Source organism: Oncorhynchus mykiss, chromosome 30, assembly GCF_013265735.2.
Source record: "Oncorhynchus mykiss isolate Arlee chromosome 30, USDA_OmykA_1.1, whole genome shotgun sequence".
NCBI lineage: Eukaryota > Metazoa > Chordata > Actinopteri > Salmoniformes > Salmonidae > Oncorhynchus > Oncorhynchus mykiss.
Window position 1 is genome coordinate 43340897 of NC_050570.1, and position 21091 is coordinate 43361987.

The following is a 21091-nucleotide window of genomic DNA, read 5'->3' on the forward strand; positions in this document are numbered from 1 at the left end:
TGGACCAGAGAAATGAACATCTCCTACAGGCCCTCCATCACCACTTCCAGCAGCATCTGGTCTCCCATCCAGGGACCGACCACAACCAATCCTGCTTAGCTACAAAGGCAAGCCAGCCCCGGGATGCAGGGTGGTATGCTGCTATCTAAACTTGCAGTAATCATGGTCGAATTACCAACCGGGGGGCCCCATTGACTTTATTAGTCACTTTCACTCTGATATCATATTAAAAACTGGAAACAACTTCTACGCCCTATGGCAAAATGTGTAGAATTGCAGGAAATTACCAGTAAAACTGCTAATTATTCTCTCCGCCCCAGAGAAAAATGAGTAGAATTGCATGAAATTAGTTATGAAATCACTAAATCTTCGATCCACCCCATGGCAAAATGTGTCGAATTGCAGCAAACTTCCTTTAAAACTGTAACATTTATGGACGATGACACAATTCGACTTCTGATTCTTTGTAGCCCCCAAGAGAGTATAGGGAAGTGTGAACTTCCAAAATGGCAGATCAGGGCCAACCACTCTTTTTAGGTTATAGCTTGGTGAATTTGGTTTTGTTCACTTGGTAGGTCACCAGACAACTCCAAAAGCTTTCATTGGGAACCACCATTGAGTTGTAGGGTTGGGCCATGTAAGCCATGTGCAGGTATGGATAGCACAGCGATTCATATGGATCTAGGGTATAAGTGTGTGTACGCGTGTGATTGCGAGTGTGTATACGTGGGATTGCGTGTGTGTATACGTGTGATTGTGTGTGTATGCGTTGGGGGCGGCAGGTAGTCTATTGGTTAGAGCGTTGGGCCAAAAGGTTGCTGGATCGAATCCCCAAGCTGACAAGGTAAAACTCTGTCGTTCTGCCCCACTGTTCTCCGGTAGGCTGGCATTGTAAATAAGTATTCTTAACTGACTTGCCAGGTAAAATAAAAACATCGACACCCACCTCGATTATCTTGCTCCAGGCGTTCCTTCTTCACGTTGAGGGTCGACTCCCTCAGTCTCTCCAGATCCTGTTGGTACATCTCCCTCTGTCTCTCCAGCTCCTCTCTCTTCTCCTCCAGCCTCCTGCACTCCTCCTCGCTCTGCCTTAGCCTGTCCTCTGCGGCCTCTGCCTGCAACCGGTGGCGCTCCCGCTCGCTCTCCCAACGAGCCTGGGTAGAAACAAGATTCAACCTGACTGAATGCAGACTGGAATAATACTGCATTAAGTAAAAGTCACAGGGTGAGTTTGAGGTCGTCTTGTTTTGGCGGGAAGTATCATGATCGTATTAATGTGGTTCCCTTTCACTAGTATTATGAGATTTCATGATCTACATAGCGCAATTGTAATGAAGACAAAGTGGAGGGCGACCATAAATCTAATTTCGACTGTGTCCCACCTGCTCCTGTCGGTGCAGTAATTGCAACTTGTGGAAACTGGCCAGCATCCTCTGTTTCTCCTGCTCCAGGAGCACGTTGCCGCGGTGACAGCCGGGGAAGGAGGCACGCTCAGTGAGGGAGCTGCGCTGCAGCTTGATGTGGCGGTCTTGCTGGGTGATGATGGCCTAAATCAAATCAAAATCAAATAAAATGTATTTGTCACATACACATGGTTAGCAGATGTTAATGCGAGTGTAGCGAAATGCTTGTGCTTCTCGTTCCGACACTGCAGTAACAACCAACGAGTAATCTTGCCTAACAATTCCAAAACTACTACCTTATACACACAAGTGTAAAGGAATAAAGAATATGTACATACAAATATATGAATGAGTGATGGTACAGAACGGCATAGGCAAGATGCTTTAGATGGTATCGAGTACAGTATTTACATATGAGATGAGTAATGTAGGGTACGCAAACAAAGTGGCATAGTTTAAAGTGGCTAGTGATACATGTATTACATAAAGATGCAGTAGATGATATAGAGTACAGTATATACATATGAGATGAATAATGTAGGGTATGTAAACATTATATTAAGTAGCATTGTTTAAAGTGGCTAGTGATATATTTTACATCAATTTCCATCAATTCCCATTATTAAAGTGGCTGGAGTTGAGTCAGTGTGTTGGCAGCAGCCACTCAATGTTAGTGGTGGCTGTTTAACAGTCTGATGGCCTTGAGATAGAAGCTGTTTTTCAGTCTCTCGGTCCCTGCTTTGATGCACCTGTACTGACCTCGCCTTCTGGATGATAGCGGGGTGAACAAGCAGTGGCTCGGGTGGTTGTTGTCCTTGATGATCTTTATGGCCTTCCTGTGACATCGGGTGGTGTAGGTGTCCTGGAGGGCAGGTAGTTTGCCCCCGGTGATGCGTTGTGCAGACCTCACTCTGGAGAGCCTTACAGTTGTGGGCGGAACAGTTGCCGTACCAGGCGGTGATACAGCCCGACAGGATGCTCTCGATTGTGCATCTGTAGAAGTTTGTGAGTGCTTTTGGTGACAAGCCGAATTTCTTCAGCCTCCTGAGGTTGAAGAGGTGCTGCTGTGCCTTCTTCACGATGCTGTCTGTGTGGGTGGACCAATTCAGTTTGTCTGTGATGTGTACGCCGAGGAACTTAAAACTTACTACCCTCTCCACTACTGTCTCATCGATGTGGATTGGGGGGTGCTCCCTCTGCTGTTTCCTGAAGTCCACAATCATCTCCTTAATTTTGTTGACGTTGAGTGTAAGGTTATTTTCCTGACACCACACTCCGAGGTGTCCCTAAACATTTTCTGACAGTTTGTGCAGAAATTCTTTGGTTGTGCATACCCACAGTTTCATCAGCTGTCCGGGTGGCTGATCCGACAGCCGGATGTGGAGATCCTGGGCTAAGGTGGTTACACGTGGTCTGCGGTTGTGAGGCTGGTTGGACTTACTGCTAAATTCTCTAAAATGACATTGGATGCAGCTTATGGTGAAATATTAACATTTAATTTACTGGCAACAGCTCTGCTGGACATTCCTGAAGTCAGTATGCCAATTGCACGCTCCCCCAAAACTTGAGACATCTGTGGCATTGTGTTGTGTGACCAAACTGCACATTTTAGAGTGGTATTTTATTGTCCCCAGCACAAGGTGCACATGTGTAATGACCATGCTGTTTAATCAGCTTCTTGATATGCCACACATGTCAGGTGGATGGATTACTCTTTCATTACTAAGTAATGATAGCGTAAAGTAGCTTTTGTTCTGTCCCCATTTGGAATACTGGGTCATCTAATCTATTTATCTGGAAATACTGGTACAGTTCGCTACCTAACTAACAGTTCAGGTTGAGTAGCCCTGAAAAACATTTCTGAACGACCTGGTGTGATGCTCTTATCACTGTTTACTCAACATAAGCTACACTGCTGGCCCTGTTGTGGGGACAGGGAGTGTGTTGCCCTGGTCACCCTGGAACTTAAGTTGTGGCTCAGTCTGTCCTTTCAAGACATTTTCTCATCCAATTTCTCTGTGTTTGTTAATGTGAGTGAGTGTGTGTGACCAACCGGTGGCTGCTCCAGGGCCTGGCTGGCCTGAATCTCCTTAAGCTGGGTGTCAGAGCAGGCTCTCTGGCTCCTGTCTCTGGCCTTGTCCCCTCCACTGTAGTTCTTCTTCTTCACACTGCCTTCTAACACATACACACACACAAACACAAAATGGGAATTAGGGCTGTGACGATACCAGTATTGCAATACTCGTTAGTATCGTGGATAGGAAACGAAACACAAAGCGGACTTAACTTCTTTAGGAAAACAGCCCTAATGTTGGAAACAAACATCCTAATGATGACATCCCAAGTCACATTTAAGCTATAGCACACAATGTTTTCTGGTATTGCATCAGCCCTAATGGGAATACAATGGTGATAGAGCACATGTAGACCAGGGCAGGCAGGTGGAGGGGACTTACTCTTGTTGAGGATGGTGGGGCTGCTGTCGTAGCCCTCGAAGGTGTCTGCTCTCCTGGGCATAGCCCCGGACCCTAACCCCTCTGGACGTGGCGCTAGCTCTGTCACACCAGACAACAACAGGTTCTGAAGGTTCTCCACTGGAGAGCGCGAGCGAGATGGAGGCAGGTAGAAAGAAATATTAATAATAATGTTTTAAGAAAGAACAAGAGTAGTGAGGACGGAGCTAACCCTACTATTTTTTTTACAGTTGGGTACAGTTGCAATCCGTATTTTGGTTTTTGTTGGGGGGGGGGTGCCTGTTTTGCATGTTATTTTGGCATTAATACAAGCTAGCAGTCATCATGAATCAGGTCGACAATCTACTGGCAAATACTTGAAGAGAAATAATGAAGAGAAATTAGACGTTGGCTAACTGCAAGCGTTGCAAAGCATTCACTAGCCTGCTATTCAGTGGAGTGGGTGCGTGGTCTCTTTTCCAAGCTTGTAGGGACATTCAACATTGGCCATGGTGTCAATCCAGCATGACTTATGTCGGGCTCAAAACAACTGGAAACTCAGAACTGGAAAATCTGATGGGAACTTGGAAAAAACGGGCTCCAACTGGGAAAATACGTTTTGAACGGTCATCCAACTTGGAATTGCAAGTCAGGAACTAGGGCCTCTTTCTAGCGCTCCAACCTGAAGATCACTGACGTCATTCACAATTCAACCTTGTTTTTTTCCAGAGTTCCCAGTTGTCTTGAAAGCACCATAAATCCAGAGAATGGCAGACTTTGATAACAAAGTTTGAGGACAAAATTTGCCCACGTAGGACCTTCCTGAGTCCAAAAATGTATTGTATGCTGCTGCATAAATTATGTAATATGCCAGGGATATATGTATACTGTAGCTAAGAAAGTAATACTAAGTGTATGTTGTGTAGTAAGCTGTTAGTAGCCCATGTGTCTCACCCTAATAATTTGGTCCCGTTTCCCCTCCTAATTTCACATACTGTTTTGACTTGGTGGTGCACATGTAGCCTATAGCCTGTTTTAGAGAAATGTAATCATTTAATATTGTAAGAGCTTTCATTGTCTGCTTATATGCCCCCTTTATTTATCATACGGTTCTGGCTTGGTGTACAGGAAGAATAATGTAAGAATGGCCCAAGTTCTAGAATTCTGTCGCTGTCCATTTTAAAAGTGCTGAACAAATAGTTATATTGACTACATCTGTCCTAGCTCGCTCATTAATGTCTTAATCGAAATAACGGATTGCCTCTTATCCTCTCGTCGTACCCTTAAGCCATAGTTTGTACCTCTTAATTGTCAGTAGAAACCACATTTCTTTAAGCAAGTCAGCCATATCAGCAGTTTTTTTAAAGGCAGTAAATGAGGCTGAATTAACTGTTTTGCTGCCAGTCAAGGCTCCGCTGATAGCCAGGTGTAGCGGTGGTAAGGTGTTGGGACACCTTTATTTAGGTCCTAACAGTGTGTGGCCACCGTTTGTCACCGTTATAGTGCAATTAATGTATTGTTTAGTGTTGTGTTTTGTAGTGGGTTTGCAGGCATGCATCTCAAAAGTTTCTTTTTTTTGGTTTGCCCCACCAAGTTTTACATGCTAAAATCGCCACTGGTTGGGTGTCTGTACATAACACCAACTAATCTAATCAGTCTGAATGATTTGGGAATTACATTAATAATTTGTTGTCTTGTGTTGGATCAAAAACCTATACACTATAACAAAAGCCAGTGTGTTGTATTCTGTACTGCACGTGTTGTGTCTGTTGTACCTTCAGTGATGGCTCCCTTGAGCAGCGTCTCCCCCTGGTGGAGGTCTGAGGCGTCACCACGCAGCAGCAGATGGGAGCGTGAGGCGATATCCTCAAGACCAGCCACGGACTCTGCCATGTCTGCAAACAGCTGCAGCTTCTCTGTCAGACCTGCCACGATCTGGCCATCCTTCTGGCTTAGACTATCTGGGAGAGGAGAGAGGGACAGAAGAATAGAGTTCTCAATGATCAGATTCTCCTAAATAAATGGAATACAAGGAAGAGAAACATTGAGCAAATGTGAATGTTGTTGACTGGTGCATGAGCAAACCCTTATGACCTAGCATCGACATTACACTACTTTACAAAGATAGGTGGTCTGTCTGACTGTCTGTCGTTCCGTCGTTAGTTACCTTGGAACTCTTTGAATTTGGCGGCTCGAGCCTCCTCCTCCTCACTGAAGAGCCTCTCTGTGTGTCGACAACTAAGAGAAAGAGAAGAGAGAGGAGAGTGAAGGAGAATAGAGAGGAAAGGAGAGTTAGCAAAAGAAAGAGTGAGTAAGAGTGACAGCAAGAGGGAGCGAGAGAGAATGAAAAAGAGAGCAAGACACAGACATACACTGAGAGTAAAAAACATTACAAACACTTTCTAATATTGAGTACCCCTTTGCCCACAGAACAGCCTCAATTCGTTGGGGCATCGACTACAAATTGCTGAAAGTGTTCCACATGGATGATGGCCCATGGTGACTCCAGTTGTGTCAAGTTAGCTGGATGTCCTTTGGGTGGGGGACCCTTCTTGATACTCACAGGAAAATGTTGAGTGTGAAAAACCCAGCTGCGTTGCAGTTCTTGACACAAACCGGTGTGCCTGGCACCTACTACTACAACTTATAAAAACCTACTACCATACAACGTACAACTCCCGTACGGGCTCGGGAGAGACGAAGGTCAAAAGTCATGCATCCTCCGAAACACAACCCAACCAAGCCACACTGCTTCTTCACACAGCGTGCATCCAACCCGGATGCCAGCCGCACCAATGTGTCGGAGGAAACACCTGGCGACCTTGGTTGGCGTGCACTGTGCCCGGCCCGCCACAGGAGTCTCTGGTGCGGGATGAGACAAGGATATCCCTACCGGCCAAACCCTCCCTAACCCGGCCAATTGTGCGTCTCCCCACAGACCTCCCGGTCGCGGCCAGTTGAGACAGAGCCTGGGCACGAACCCAGAGTCTCTGGCAGCACAGCTAGCGCTGCAGTACAGCGCCCTTAACCACTGCGCCACCCGGGAGGACCACACAATTGCATTTTATCGATGAACTGTAACTCAGTAAAATCTTTGAAATTGTTGCACGTTGCATTTATGTTTTCTGTTCAGTATAATCCCCTTTTCACACAACTCTGTACTGACAGATATATATATTTTTTTACACTGTGCTTTAAAAAAAAAAACACATAGCACTGGCCAGTGACTTACAGTAATGTAGTCTCCCCTTTGGTATTCCTTTCAGACCTACCACTTGTATCACACATTCCTGCATTCTTATAGGTGCACCATAGTGCCAATATCACTCCTCAACCTAGCTTAAGATACAGTCCATTCTAGTCCTTTTCTTTAAACTGTGTGTGTGTACCTTTCCACTGCCTGGCGGAGGTGTGTCATCCAGGTTTTGCGCTCCTCCTTGGAGGCGGTGTGGATCTCGTACATCTCAGGCTCATTGGGGGAGGCACAGATTAGGAACATGGCCTTCTCCTCATGGGCCACCTCCCTCACAATCAACTTCTGGAGGGAGATCACTGATGGCTTGTTGTCCTGGGGGAGATACGGAAGGCAGCAAGAAGTCAAATTGAAAGAAAATAACACCAGAAAGCAAAATGGAGACACTATTCATAGTTCTAGACCAGGGATTGGTATCTCCAGTCCTCGGGAGACTGATTTGGTATCACACTTCTGACCCAGCTAAGGGAAAAGGGAATACCTAGTCAGTTATACAACTGAATGCCTTCAACTGAAATGTGTCTACGCATTTAACACAACCCCTCAATCAGAGAGGTGCGGAGGGCTGCCTTTAATCGACATCCACGTCGTCGGGGAACAATGGGTTAACTGCCTTGCTCAAGGGCAGATCGACAGATTTTTACCTTGTCAGCTTGGGGATTTGAGCTGAACACACCTGACTCCAATAATAAACTAATCATGATCTTCAGTTTAGAATGCAATTTGTTTAATCAGACGTGTTTGCTAGGGATGGGGGGGAAGTATAACACCACTCTGTCCCGCAAAGACTGGAGTTGCCCATCCCTCTTTCAAGACAAATATACAGACGACTGCTGTATCTATACTGACCAAAAGTATAAACGCAACATATAAAGTGTTGATCCCATGTTTCATGAGCTGATATAAAAATATCCTAGGAATGTTTCATATCCACAAAAAGTTTATTTAAAAAAAATGCACATTTGTTTACATCCATGTTAGTCAGCATTTCTCCTTTGCCAAGATAATCCATCCACCATTTGTGGCATATCAAGAAGCTGACTAAACAGCATGATCATTACACAGGTGCAGCTTGTGCTGCGGACAATAGAAGGCCACTCTAAAATGTGCAGTTTTGTCATACAACACAATGCCACAGATGTCTTAAGTTGAGGGAGCGTGCAATCAGCATGCTGACTGCAGGAATGTCCACCAGAGCTGTTGCCAGAGATTGAACTTCTTAAGGCTAGGCATCCCGCTAACGGGACAACTTCCGGTGAAACTGGAGGGCACGCAATTCAAATAAATTATGGATAGTAAACATTTAGGTACATACAAGTGTCTTATCGGTTGAAAGCTTAAATTCTTGTTAATCTACCTGCACTGTCCAATTTGCAGTAGACTTTACAGCGAAAGCATGCAATTGTTTGAGGACGGCGCCTCACATCAAAATATTTTTCCACCGGCACAGGTTCCATAAATTCACAAATAGCGACTAATCTTCCTCTGATTTGTCATCCAAAGGGTCCCAGCTATAACATGTAGTGTCGTTTTGTTAGGTAAAATCCTTCTTTATATCCCAAAAAGTCTGTTTAGTTGGCGCCATCGATTTGAGTAATCCAGTCAGTCAACATGCCCAAATAGGAATCTGAAAATCTATCCCTAAACTTTGTTTCAACATGTCAAAATATGTTTCTATTTAATCCATAGATACCATAAATGTAATGGAACTAAACTATAATATTTCATACGGAAAGAAGTATGTTCAATAGGAAAATGGTATTAGCAGGTGTGTGTCCTCTTCATCGCAAGCGCACATACTGTGTTCCTTTAGTAAAACTCATTATTCTTACTCGTTTTGGAAGAAACAAGCCTGAAACCATAAACAAATACTACTGACATCTAGTGGAATGGCATACTGGGAGATTTAATTATTTCCCTATACGTTCCATTGTAAGAGCATGGGCTCTCAAAAACAAACAAATCTGTTTGGTTTTTCTCCTCCCATATCTATTGTGTTATAGTCTCCTACATTATTTTAACATTTCTACAAACTTCAAAGTGTTTTCCAATGGTACCAATTATATGCATGTCCTGGCTTCAAAACCTGAGCAACAGGCAGCTTACTTTGGCATGTCAGTCAGTGGAAATTGAGAGAAAAAAGGAACCTAGCCTGAGGAAGATCTCTACCATAAGCAGCTGCCGTCATTTTAGAGAATTTGGCAGTACGTCAAACTGGCCTCAGAACCGCAGACCATATGTAACCACGCCAGCCCAGGACCTCCACATTCGGCTTCTTCACCTGCGGGATCGTTTGAGACCAGCCACCCGGACTACTAAGAAAACTGTAGGTTTGCACAACCAAAGAAATTCTTCACAAACTGTCTTAGGGAAGCTCATCTGCGTGCTTGTCGTCCTCACCAGGGTCTTGACCTGACTGCAGTTTGGTATCGTAACCGACTTCAGTGAGCAAATGCTCACCTTCGATGGCCACTGGCACGATGGAGAAGTGTTCATGGATGAATCTCAGTTTCAACTGTACCGGGTAGATGACAACCAGCGTGTATGGTGTTATGTGGGTGAGCGGTTTCCTGATTTCCTTATATGAACTGCAACTCAGTAAAACCTTTGACATTGTTGCATTTATTTTTGTTCAGTATAACTTTCTGTTGAGTTAGTATGCCAGATTTGTCAGTGTTTTCCAGAGTGGCAAAGCTCAAGTTAGTTATGTTACATGGTGGAATTAACTGACAAAAATGATTGACTCACCACAGTAGAGAAGACATATCTCTGGTCTTTCTCTTGGAGTAACAACAGAACATCTGACAGCAGCACAGCAAGAATATCTGAAATGAATGAGTTTCATTTTTAGACCTGTGTGAGATCAATGCAGACAGAAGAGGTCACTTCAGACTACGGAGATGCAGCCTGAGGAGAGGTAATCCTGTTACCTTTGAGTCTGCCAGAGGCAGCCTTGTGGTTGACGGTCCCATCGTGCAGCAGCCTGCGTCTGCCCAGGGCCAGATCCTCTCCGCGGAACACATGGCCATCTTTGATCTTGCCCAGAGACTTGGGCTCCATCTTGTGGGCGATGTCTCGGAGACGCGAGGCCTTCTGATGGAGGTTGACCTGGGCATCAACGTGGACGATGCAGTCTTTGATCAGACCCAGAGACCTCGTCAGCTCCTCATGCTCCTCTGTGCCCACTGGAGGGAGGAAAGAAAAGACCCAGGTCAACTTCAGAAACACTGGGTTGATTGCAACAAACGGGCAAAACTTAACATGGTTGAGGCTGTTCTGAGGGCAGAAGGCGGTGCAACTCAATATTAGGAAGGTGTTCCTAATGTTTTTTTTACTGTCAGTGTGTGTGTGTCTTGCTCCCTCTTCTCTCCACTCTCTCTCTCTCTATACTATTTCTCTTTTTTCCACACACCGGCTCTTTGGGGGGAGGGGGGCGCGTGGTGCAACTGTATTTGGAAGGTGTTCCTAATGTTTGGTATACTCAGTGCTCAAATCATCTCCTCATGAACCATGCGTCAGATTCACTCCAGATTTTGTATTCTGACTTATGCTTGCACATAAAGGAAGACACTGTAGTTCCTAAATGCTCTTCAGGATCGGACCCGTGTTTTCAATTTTAGCCTAAAATTACATAGCCAAATCTAACTGCCTGTAACTCAGGCCCTGAAGCAAGGATATGAATATTATTGGTACCATTTGAAAGGAAACACTTTGCAATTTGTGGAAATGTGAAAGGAATGTAGGAGGACACAATAGACCTAGTAAAAGATAATAAAATAAATAACGTTTTTTTTTCTTGTATTTCTATTTTTTACCATTTTTTAAATGCAAGATAAAGACCATGCATTATTCCAGTGCAGCTGCAATTTAGATTTTGGCCACTAGATGGAGGCAGGGTATGTGCAAAGTTTTAGATTGAACCATTGCATTTCTGTTCAAAATGTTGTATCAAGACTGCCAAAATGTGCCTAATATGTTTATTAATAACTTTTCATGTTCAAAACTGTGCACACTCCTCAAACAATAGCATGATATGCTACTGTAAATGGGACAGTGCAGTTAGATTAACAAGAATTTAAGCTTTCTGCCAATATCAGATATGTCTGTCCCGGGACATTTTCTTGTTACTTACAAGCTCATGCTAATCGCATTAGCCTACGTTAGCTCAACGTCCCCTGGGGACCCACTGATCCTGAAGAAGCTATGACAGGTTAGAGGATGTCCTCCAACCTATCAGAGCTTTTGCAGCATGAACTGACATGTTGTCCACCCAATTAAAGGATCAGAATGAATCTAGTATTGACAGCATAATCTGCAGATAACTAGCACTGCAGTGCATAAAATGTGGTGAGTAGTTGACTCAGAGAGCGAAAGACAATAGTTGAACAGTTTTGAACAAATTAATTTCTTCAAAAATGAAGTAGTAAGAGGGAGAGAGAGAGAGAAAGCTAGCTATTTTATTTCACTTACTTTGCTAGTGAACACAGTTAGCTAGTTTAGTCTACTCAAACACCCGGTTCAAACAGAGATGGGTGCCATGTCAGCTAGCTGGCTATGGCCATCCAACACTGGAACTATTCCAAGTTAATGTAAGCTTTTGGTTTTATAAATGTATTGCCACCGGGGCCCGCCGGTGTAACTACTTGCTGACTGTACTGCATGATTATTGTGGGTTTACTAACACGTTAGTTCTAGTAGATATGTTGACTATGACATAATATGGTGACAACCTACACCGTTATGATATGAAGTTTTTTTAGTTGTTGTTGCCTGGCCAGACAGCTGCTGTGTTGTGCACTAAAGTCCACAAGCAAAGGGAAAAGGTGAGAGGAGGAGAATGCAAAGATGCAAGAAGGAATTCTACAACGATCAAAGGGATCGTGCTGTATGTTTGTGGCAGCTATGAAAGTTAACTGTGTTTGCATGTGATCAGCGGTGTATTCGTTCCACCGATTCTGTTGAAAGGTTTCTTAAACAGAAGCAAATGGAACGAAACTGGGATAAACATACCTGAAGTTGTCCAATAGAAACTCTCGTTTGCAACTGTTGGACTAATGGTATAGAATGTGTCAATGTCTGTCACCTTGATTACTCTCATTTTTCTCTACCTGTGTACCTACATTGTAAACTTCAATTCATAGGCTAGGTTGTAGCAACCTCATGTGGGTAAATTTGAGTATCATGTAGTAGCCTAAACCTATCAATGCTTAATTGAGCTGGGTGAATGGAATATGAATAACAATCATCCAATATGTTGTAATGGAAATAAGGCCATGCTCCAAAAAAAAAAAAAGGTGCATCCTCCCTCATCTTAAACGGCACCGACCGCAACTGACTATCGATGAAACAACTGTATTAAGTCACATAAAAGTTTTACTGTGTGTAAAGGTTTCAAATGCATCCTGTCATTACTGTGATAGTTTTTTTTTGTATATTAAATATCTTTTAATTAATACAAATATTTAATCAGTCTTCCTCAAATGATGACGCAATCTTTATGAGGGAGTGATTCTGACTTCATTGGTCCTCAACTCACAGATCAGACACTTCATTCAGGATAAATGGAGTTATCCCTGAGTTAGCCTGCCCCGGAGCAGGTTAGTTCTGAAGGATTTGTTGCCATGTAAAATGTACCTGGCTAAACGGTGAGCCACTTTCATGGTACTGATTTATCCCGAGTTGAACTCAGAGTTGGACAAGTTACCTCGCTAACTCCTCAAACAACTTAAGTTGTATAGGGCTCAGGTCTAAAAGAACCTCGACATCCACTTTAACCCTCTGGAGTCTGTCGGGGAAGGGGGTTCTAAGCTAACATTATGGATACTTTTTTTTTTAAGATGGTCATACCAAGGACCATTTAGCTATTTGATTTGACATTTTAAGACCCCATAAATTATCAAAAAAATGTATTAAATTATTGGATGAAACATTGAATTTGGCATCATGCTATTAGCCAATAGAAACGCATTGAATAACAGATTCACTACATGGAACAACAGTCCCATATCTGAGAGCTATAGTTTTTTTTGCACATGTATTTATCCCCTTACCTTTGGCACTAAACTATCTCCATATACTTCCGTTCGTTTAAAAAACTTTTATTTTTACTGGTAGCGGGGACCTTCAGACGAGGCTTGTGGCCGTCCTAAAGCAAAACGGAGAACGCCATCCTGTACTTTGTAGGCCAAACCGTTTGGACACTACAGGCGCTTTTGTGAGAAGACCAGATTTTTGGAATGTCTCATGGTCTGACAAACACCGCTCTAGCACTGCCATCGGCAGATGCGGTGGATTGAGACGAAACCCATACAAAAAGAAACGTAGTTTAAATGGATGGATTTAAAAATATATATATATGTTAATTGAATTCACACCGGGGTGTGGAAATCGTAGTCTACGAGTTATGGAGCGGAAAATCAGTGGTCCGTGATGGTTGCAGCTGAGATCAGCTGTGCGGGTGATATTTTTTTTATTTATTGAAGGTTTAATGAGAGATTACCTTGTTAGTACGCTGGCCAATGTTCATTGCAATAGGCCATCTCTGAATGTTAGGGAGAAATAATGTTATTCTTTCTATTCCAACAGTCTTTCAAGTTCCTGTCACAAAGACCTTAACAAAAAGTTGGGCATCAACCTTCAAGAGCTAGCAGAGGGGAAAGATTCCCGACCTGAGTTAAGCGCACGGAAAAGGAACGTAATTCCCTTTATGCACTTTTCTCTCTATGACCTTGAATTTAAGCATGAGAACAGCATGCTTATTCACCTGCTATTCGTTTTGGGTAAGAGATCGAATGAAGGTGTGGCGGTGGTGTCTATAGATATGCCGTATTCTGACCTTGACTTAATTCCACCACCTTTACAAGTGAAGAAACCATGAATAATAAGGTTTAGTGAACCTACCAGTTCTTCATTTTTTTCCCCAATAGAAATAACATCATTCTCCATGCACTGTAATTTATAAATGAAGAAGAGCTATTGAGAGGCGCTAGGTAAATGAGTAATACATTTGGAGAAGGATTGTAAATACACATAGGAATTGTTTTCGATTAGTTTTCCTTATGATCCCTGGAGATGAATGTGAAACAAGTCATATGGAAGCAAACTGAAAATCATATCAACATGACATGTATTATGGCCCCTTTTCCACATTGAAATAGGCTATAAAAAGCTGTGCTGTTATTCCAAATTTGTATGGTGAGCCCTCCTAATTTGCGTGGATGAAAATTGGACACTATAGGCTTCCGTAAGGCTTAACCTGCCAGAGTTGATGTATGGGCTTTAGAATGTTCAATTAAAGTCTATGCCAGGGCTTTTCTCCATTTTATTTTACAATTTGTATCATGTTAAATATTAGCCACCGTCAGTAATATCCACATACATTTATCACTGTCACTTTAGTGTTCATTTTCTTCGATTTGAAGTTTAGATTTTGCATAATTCCATGCCGTCTACCTTTCATTCCTCTGTCACATCCATGTAAATTGTTCCTGAGGGTCGCTAGCATTAGTGGATCATATTAGGCTAACGAAACGTTGCGCAATAATTTGGGACATGTAGCCTATTTTAATCGTTATGGAACTGAGACCACACGTAGCAGGTCAAACCTGGAGCGTGGTCCACAACGACTGTACCGTTGTCATACAGTTCCATGATAAGTGAGAATTAGGTTAGATTTATAGGACTTTGTTCAACCCCTAATGTACACCCCCCCCCCCCCCCCCCCCCATCCAATATTTTAATGGATTGAACTTGAAATTGACAACTTTTAGGTTGAATCAAACCACTATTTTATTTATTTATTAATATTTTGTGTGTAAAGGCTCTAAACCTATTTTATGATTCATACATACAGTTGAAATCGTAAGATTACATACACCTTAGCCAAATACATTTATACTCTGTTTTTCACAATTCCTGACATTTAATCCTAGTAAATGTTCCCTGTTTTAGGTGAGTTAGGATCACAACTTTCTTTTAAGAATGTGAAATCAGCTTTATTTCTTTCATCACATTCCTAGTGGTTCAGAAGTTTACATACACAGGTGCTTCTACACCTGCATTGCTTGCTGTTTGGGGTTTTAGGCTGGGTTTCTGTACAGCACTTTGAGATATCAGCTGATGTACGAAGGGCTATATAAATAAATTTGATTTGATTTGATTAAGCATTCAGCAGCATTGCCTTTAAATTGTTCAACTTGGGTCAAACGTTTCGGGTAGCCTTACACAAGTTTCCCACAATAAGTTGGGTGAATTTTGGCCCATTCCTCCTGGCAGAGCTGGTGTAACTGAGTCAGGTTTGTAGGCCTCCTTGCTCACACATGATTTTTCAGTTCTGCCCATACATTTTCCATAGGCTTGAGGTCAGGGCTTTGTGAAGGCCACTCCAATACCTTGACTTTGTTGTCCTTAAGCCATTTTGCCACAACTTTTGAAGTACGCTTGGGGTCATTGTCCATTTGGAAGGCCCATTTGCGACCAAGCTGACTGTTGTCTTGAGATGTTGTTTCAATATATCCACATAATTTTCGTTCCTCATGATGCCATCTATTTTGTGAAGTTCACCTGTCCCTCCTGCAGCAAAGCACCCCCACAACATGATTTCTTTGGATTTTCCCATGATATCAAGCAAAGAGGCACTGACTTTGAAGGTTGGCCTTGAAATACATCCACAGGTACTCCTCCAATTGACTCAAATTATGTCAATTAGCGTATCAGAAGCTTCTAAAGCCATGACATAATTTTCTGGAATTTTTCAAGCTGTTTAAAGGCAGTCAACTTAGTGTATGTAAACTTCTGACCCACTGGAATTGTGATACACTGAAATAATATGTCTGTAAACAATTGTTGGAAAAATGACTTGTGTCATGCACAAAGTAGATGTCCTAACCGACTTGCCAAAACAATAGTTTGTTAACAATACATTTGTGGAGTGGTTGAAAAACGAGTTTTAATGACTCCAACCTAAGTGTATGTAAACTTCCGAATTCAACTGTACTTACCTTAACCCTAAAATATGCCTAAATAATCTATAAAACCAAGCTGAAATGGAGACGAAGAGATGGCATTCTTTCATTGACCCATATATTCTGAACTAGTTCTCTCGCTGTATTCTATTGAGTCCGTCGACAAAATTCTAATTCAAGCTACACCATATTTAAAGGGATGGCTTAAGACAAATGTACTGAAAACCACAAGAAAATCTGTTGGTCAGCAAGTGTGTGTGTGTGTGGGGGGGGGGGGGGGGGGGGGGGTTCAGCGGTTGAATGAAATGTATTCAGAGCGCAAGGTAGCCACACCTGCAGAGCACGTTACACGACTGAATAAGGTGAGTCTGAATACCAAATACTGAGAAGTGGGTAGGAAAGACATAAATTCCTAAGTCAGGATCGGGTCTCCTTACCTTCTGTGTTCTGGACAATGCGTTCCACCAGCACTGGGTACTTCGTGATGCGCTGTGTCACCAGGAGAATGCACTCTGTCACTCCTAATCTTCTCACAATTGGCAAATTGTTGATTTTCTGGAAGAAAAAGCTACATATTTTATACACAGTTCATAGACCATGTAGTGTAATCTATAAATATTTCTGGTTACACACAATAGCTGAATGTGGAAAAAGTCTCATATCTTCTTAAATGGCCCACTGTCATTAATGTTCCTTTAAGTTAGCACATGTTGGATTGGACAGAATTTGTCAATGTCTCTATTGTTGTAGAACCAAAAACTTACCCGTATGAGGTTTTGGAACTTCTTGTTGTGCAGCTGCGCCTTGTAGTAGCTGACAGCCTCTGTGTGGCGGCTACAGAAATCACCATAGCTCTCCTTCATCCGCTCCCCTATCTCACCTGAAAACTGGAGCGGAGACAAGAATGAGAACAGTCTCAGTATTGTTAGTCTTCCCGGGCTCCTCTGATCTACTTTCACTGACAAGGGGCTCAAACCCCCATCGCCAGTGTAGCAAATGCGATCCGGAGTTGGCAGCTCAGGCTTTGTTTAAACAGGCAGCCAATTCTGATATTTTGCCACCAATTGGTCTTTGACAAATGATCAGACAACTTGCACATAATTGGGAAAAATATCAGAATTGGGTACCTGTGTCAACATAGCCTTTGATCACTACACCAGACTCCGGCACTTTCTGACAGGTTCACTGAGTGCACAAAACATTAGGAACACCTTCCTAATATTAAATTGCACCCCCCTTTGCCCTTAGAACAGCCTCAATTTGTTGGGGCATAGACTAGAGGTGTTGAAAGCGTTCCACAGGGATGTTGACTCCAATGCTTCCCACACATGCTTTCGTCTTTTTTTGTATATATTTCAATTTTAATTTCAATCTCTTCTCCATTTTAGTTCAATTATACCTTCCGGTAACCTGCCTCACCCAATGTGATACAGAACCGCTATGTCATTTTTAGACATAGCAAGAACCACAGCCATCAGAAGCTAACCAGCTAATTAGCTACAAGCTATTTAGTCATAGTTAGCCACTGCTAGCGGCCTTTACCTTCTGCACAGGTACCAGCCCTTTTTTTTAGCTTGGATAATACTCGCCGCCTACCAGTAACGGACTGTCTCTCCACTACAACACCGGATTCCTGCCGTAATCCCTGGACCATTCTCCTGATCTTCACAGCTAGCTAGCACCCACCGAGTTACCCAGTACCGAAGCTATCCCTGAGGCCCACCTCCCGGCCTACTCAATTGTTCACCCGGACTCCACCCATACACGGCTAGAACACACTACTCCACCGGATCCTTGCCGTAAGCTCTGGACCTTGGCACCAGATCACCGCTGCTACCGAGTGGCTTAGTGGCTAACGCCTCTGCCCCGAAGCTAGCACCAGTAGCCGTGAGCCAGGCGCATCTCCCGGATAGAAAACTAAATTACTACAACTACAATACCTCTTTCGCCACCTGGCTTGGATCCTTAGTCGACACAGCGCCCCGCCGCACCACCACGACAGGTCTGCCAACGAATACTCCATCCACTGTGCCTTCAACCGGCCTCCGTCGGAGGAGACGCTTCTACTAGCCCTAGCCTGTTAACTTTAAACGCTGCGTCGCCCGCGTGCTAGCGTAGTAACAACTAATCCGCAGCCTCCCTGTTTCATCTATTGCTGCCCCCTATGATCACTTGGCTACATAGCTGATGCCCGCTGGACTGTCCATTAATCACAGTACACCATTCTGTTTATATATGTATTTATTATTTCTTATCTGCCGGCCCCAGCCACAAACTCAGGCTCTGTGTGTAGTTAACCGACCCTCTGCCCATTCATCGCCATTTTACCTGTTGTTGTTTTAGCTGATTAGCTGTTGTTGTTGTCTTAGCTAGCTCTCCAAATCAACACAAATCAAAACATTGGTTTCATGCATGTCAACATCAGAAGCCTCCTCCCTAAGTTTGTTTTACTCACTGCTTTAGCACACTCTGCCAACCCTGATGTCCTTGCTGTGTCTGAATCCTGGCTTAGGAAGGCCACCAACAATTCTGAGATTTCCATACCCAGCTACAACATTTTCCGTCAAGATAGAACTGCCAAAGGGGGAGGAGTTGCAATCTACTGCAGAGAGAGCCAAAGTTCTGTCATACTTTCCAGGTCTATACCCAAACAGTTTGAACTTCTGATTTAAAAAATTAACCTCTCCAGAAATAAGTCTCTCACTGTTGCCGCCTGCTATCGACTCCCCTCGTTCTGTTAGGTGACCTAAACTGGGATATGCTTAAGACCCCGGCAGTCCTACAATCTAAGCTAGATGCCCTCAATCTCACACAAATCATCAAGGAACCCACCAGGTACAACCCTAAATCCGTAAACATGGGCACCCTCATAGACATTATGCTGACCAACTTGCCCTCCAAATACACCTCCGCTGCTCCGCATAGAAAATCCTGTTCTGGGAACAGGTTGTGCACATTAGGTTTTGTTGGAGCAAAGACACCCCTAGCTTTAAACTTTGTTGTAGAGTTATTTCTTATAGGGGAAGTATTACAATATTTAATTAGGAACTCTGTTGGAACAGATATCATTAATTAAAGGAGAAATTCTGGGACGAGTTGCCCTGTTGGAGCAGGGACATCTCTGACTAGGTTCCTTGTAGGAGCAGGGATTACCTGGTAAGAGACGGGTGAGTTTTCACTGTGTGTGAAGAAGACCTTGTCTTAGTGACAAAAAGGGCTCTACTGTGTGTGGAGAAAACCCTGTTTTATAAGAGGTATTCCCAGGCAAATGAGCATTAGTTGGCAAAGTACTTAATATGAATTGATATTCCATGGTTTGCAATCATCAGATGTAAATACATGAGTTATGTGTTTCCAGGACAGAGAAAGTAGCCACCCTTTGCCTTGATGACAGCTTTGCACACTCTTGGCATTCTCTCAACCATCTTCACTGGGAATGCTTTTCCAACAGTCTTGAAGGAGATCCCACATATGCTGAGCACTTGTTGGCTGCTTTTCCTTCACTCTGCGGTCCGACTCATCCCAAACCATCTCAGTTTGGTTGAGGTTGGTAAATAGCCCTTACACAGCCTGGAGGTGTGTTGGGTCATTGTCCTGTTGAAAAACAAATGATAGTCTCACAAAGATATGGCGGTTGGAACCAAAAATCTCAAATTTTGAGATAATGTCCATTGTCAGTCTAATGTCTTGGCCCAAGCAAGCCTCTTCTTCTTATTGGTGTCCTTTGGTAGTGGTTTCTTTGTAGCAATTTGACCATGAAGGCCTGATTCACACAGTCTCCTCTGAACAGTTGATGTTGAGATGTGTCTATTACTTGAACTCTGAATAATTTATTTGGGCTGCAATTTCTGAGGCTGGTAACTCGAATGAACTTATCCTCTGCAGCAGAGGTAACTCTGGGTCTTCCATTCCTGTGGCGATCCTTATGAGAGCCTGTTGCATCATAGCACTTGATGGTTTTTGCGACTGGATTGACTGACCTTCATGTCTTAAAGTAGTGATGGACTGTTGTTTCTCTTTTCTTATTTGAGATGTTCTTGCCATAATATGAACTTAGCCGTATTTGGTAAAATACCATCTTCTGTATACCCCCACCTACCTTGTCACAACACAGTTGATTGGCTCAAACGCATTAAGAAATAAAGTAATTCCACAAATTAACTTTTAAGAAGGCATACCTGTTAATTGAATTGCATTCCAGGTGACTACCTCATGAAACTGGTTGAGAGAATACCAAGCATGTGCAAAGCTGTCATCAAGGCAAAGAGTGGCTACTTGGAAGAATCTCAAATATAAACAAATCAAAATACATTTTAACACTTTTGTTACTACATGATTCCATATGTGTTTTTTCATAGTTTTGATGTTTTCACTATTATTCTACAATGTAGAAAATAGTAAACATAAAGAAAAACCCTTAAATGAGTAGGTGTTCTAAAACTTTTGACCGGTAGTGTATTTGGGGAAATAATTGGTTATGTGCATAAAACACATACAACATTTTCTATAGGGGGAAATACTATATGGGTACAGAATTCTAAATTACATAAAGACATAAACAAACATTTTGCAAGTAGAATAGACTGGGATGATTTTAGGAAATGGGAAAAAGAAGCAGAGAAGGGCAGACAAGAAAATTAAAGGAATAATGGTGAATGATAAGAAAAGGAGAAACAATGACTTTCCACCTCCCTAATATACCTCTGTATCCACTGCACCAGCGCCCGCCCTGGTTGTCCAAAAGCAGCCTGCTTAGCCGCCTCGCCTACCGCAGCTCTACCCCGAAACAAGACCTGATACGACTGTCAGACCCCTAAGAGGCAGCCCCGGAGCAGTAGGAACCTGTTCTACACACCACCTACAATGACTCCCATTTCACAAGAGGACTACAGGCATAGATTGGAGAACTGTTTCCGCAAACACAGTGGCATCAGAACAGCAACCGACGACTACAACAGCCTCTTGAAGGCTGCCCTAATGAATGGACTTTTGCCAGCCCTTGGTAAACAGGTTAAGATG

The 21091-nt window shown here is 43.1% G+C and overlaps 1 protein-coding gene across 2 annotated transcripts in view; it reads right to left on the minus strand.

Moving 5' to 3' along the window:
* Nucleotides 1-21091, minus strand: part of LOC110521857 (rho guanine nucleotide exchange factor 18-like) — a 67132-nt gene that overhangs the window by 7182 nt on the left and 38859 nt on the right. For both annotated transcript variants that reach the window (XM_036968651.1, XM_021599789.2), the window contains 11 exons: nucleotides 16837-16959; nucleotides 16510-16627; nucleotides 10040-10294; nucleotides 9858-9934; nucleotides 7246-7424; nucleotides 6024-6094; nucleotides 5632-5817; nucleotides 3860-3997; nucleotides 3457-3578; nucleotides 1383-1547; nucleotides 947-1154 (listed from right to left, as the gene is read on the minus strand). In XM_036968651.1, coding sequence (XP_036824546.1) covers nucleotides 947-1154; nucleotides 1383-1547; nucleotides 3457-3578; nucleotides 3860-3997; nucleotides 5632-5817; nucleotides 6024-6094; nucleotides 7246-7424; nucleotides 9858-9934; nucleotides 10040-10294; nucleotides 16510-16627; nucleotides 16837-16959 — 1642 coding nt within the window. The remainder of the gene's footprint in view (nucleotides 1-946; nucleotides 1155-1382; nucleotides 1548-3456; nucleotides 3579-3859; nucleotides 3998-5631; nucleotides 5818-6023; nucleotides 6095-7245; nucleotides 7425-9857; nucleotides 9935-10039; nucleotides 10295-16509; nucleotides 16628-16836; nucleotides 16960-21091) is intronic.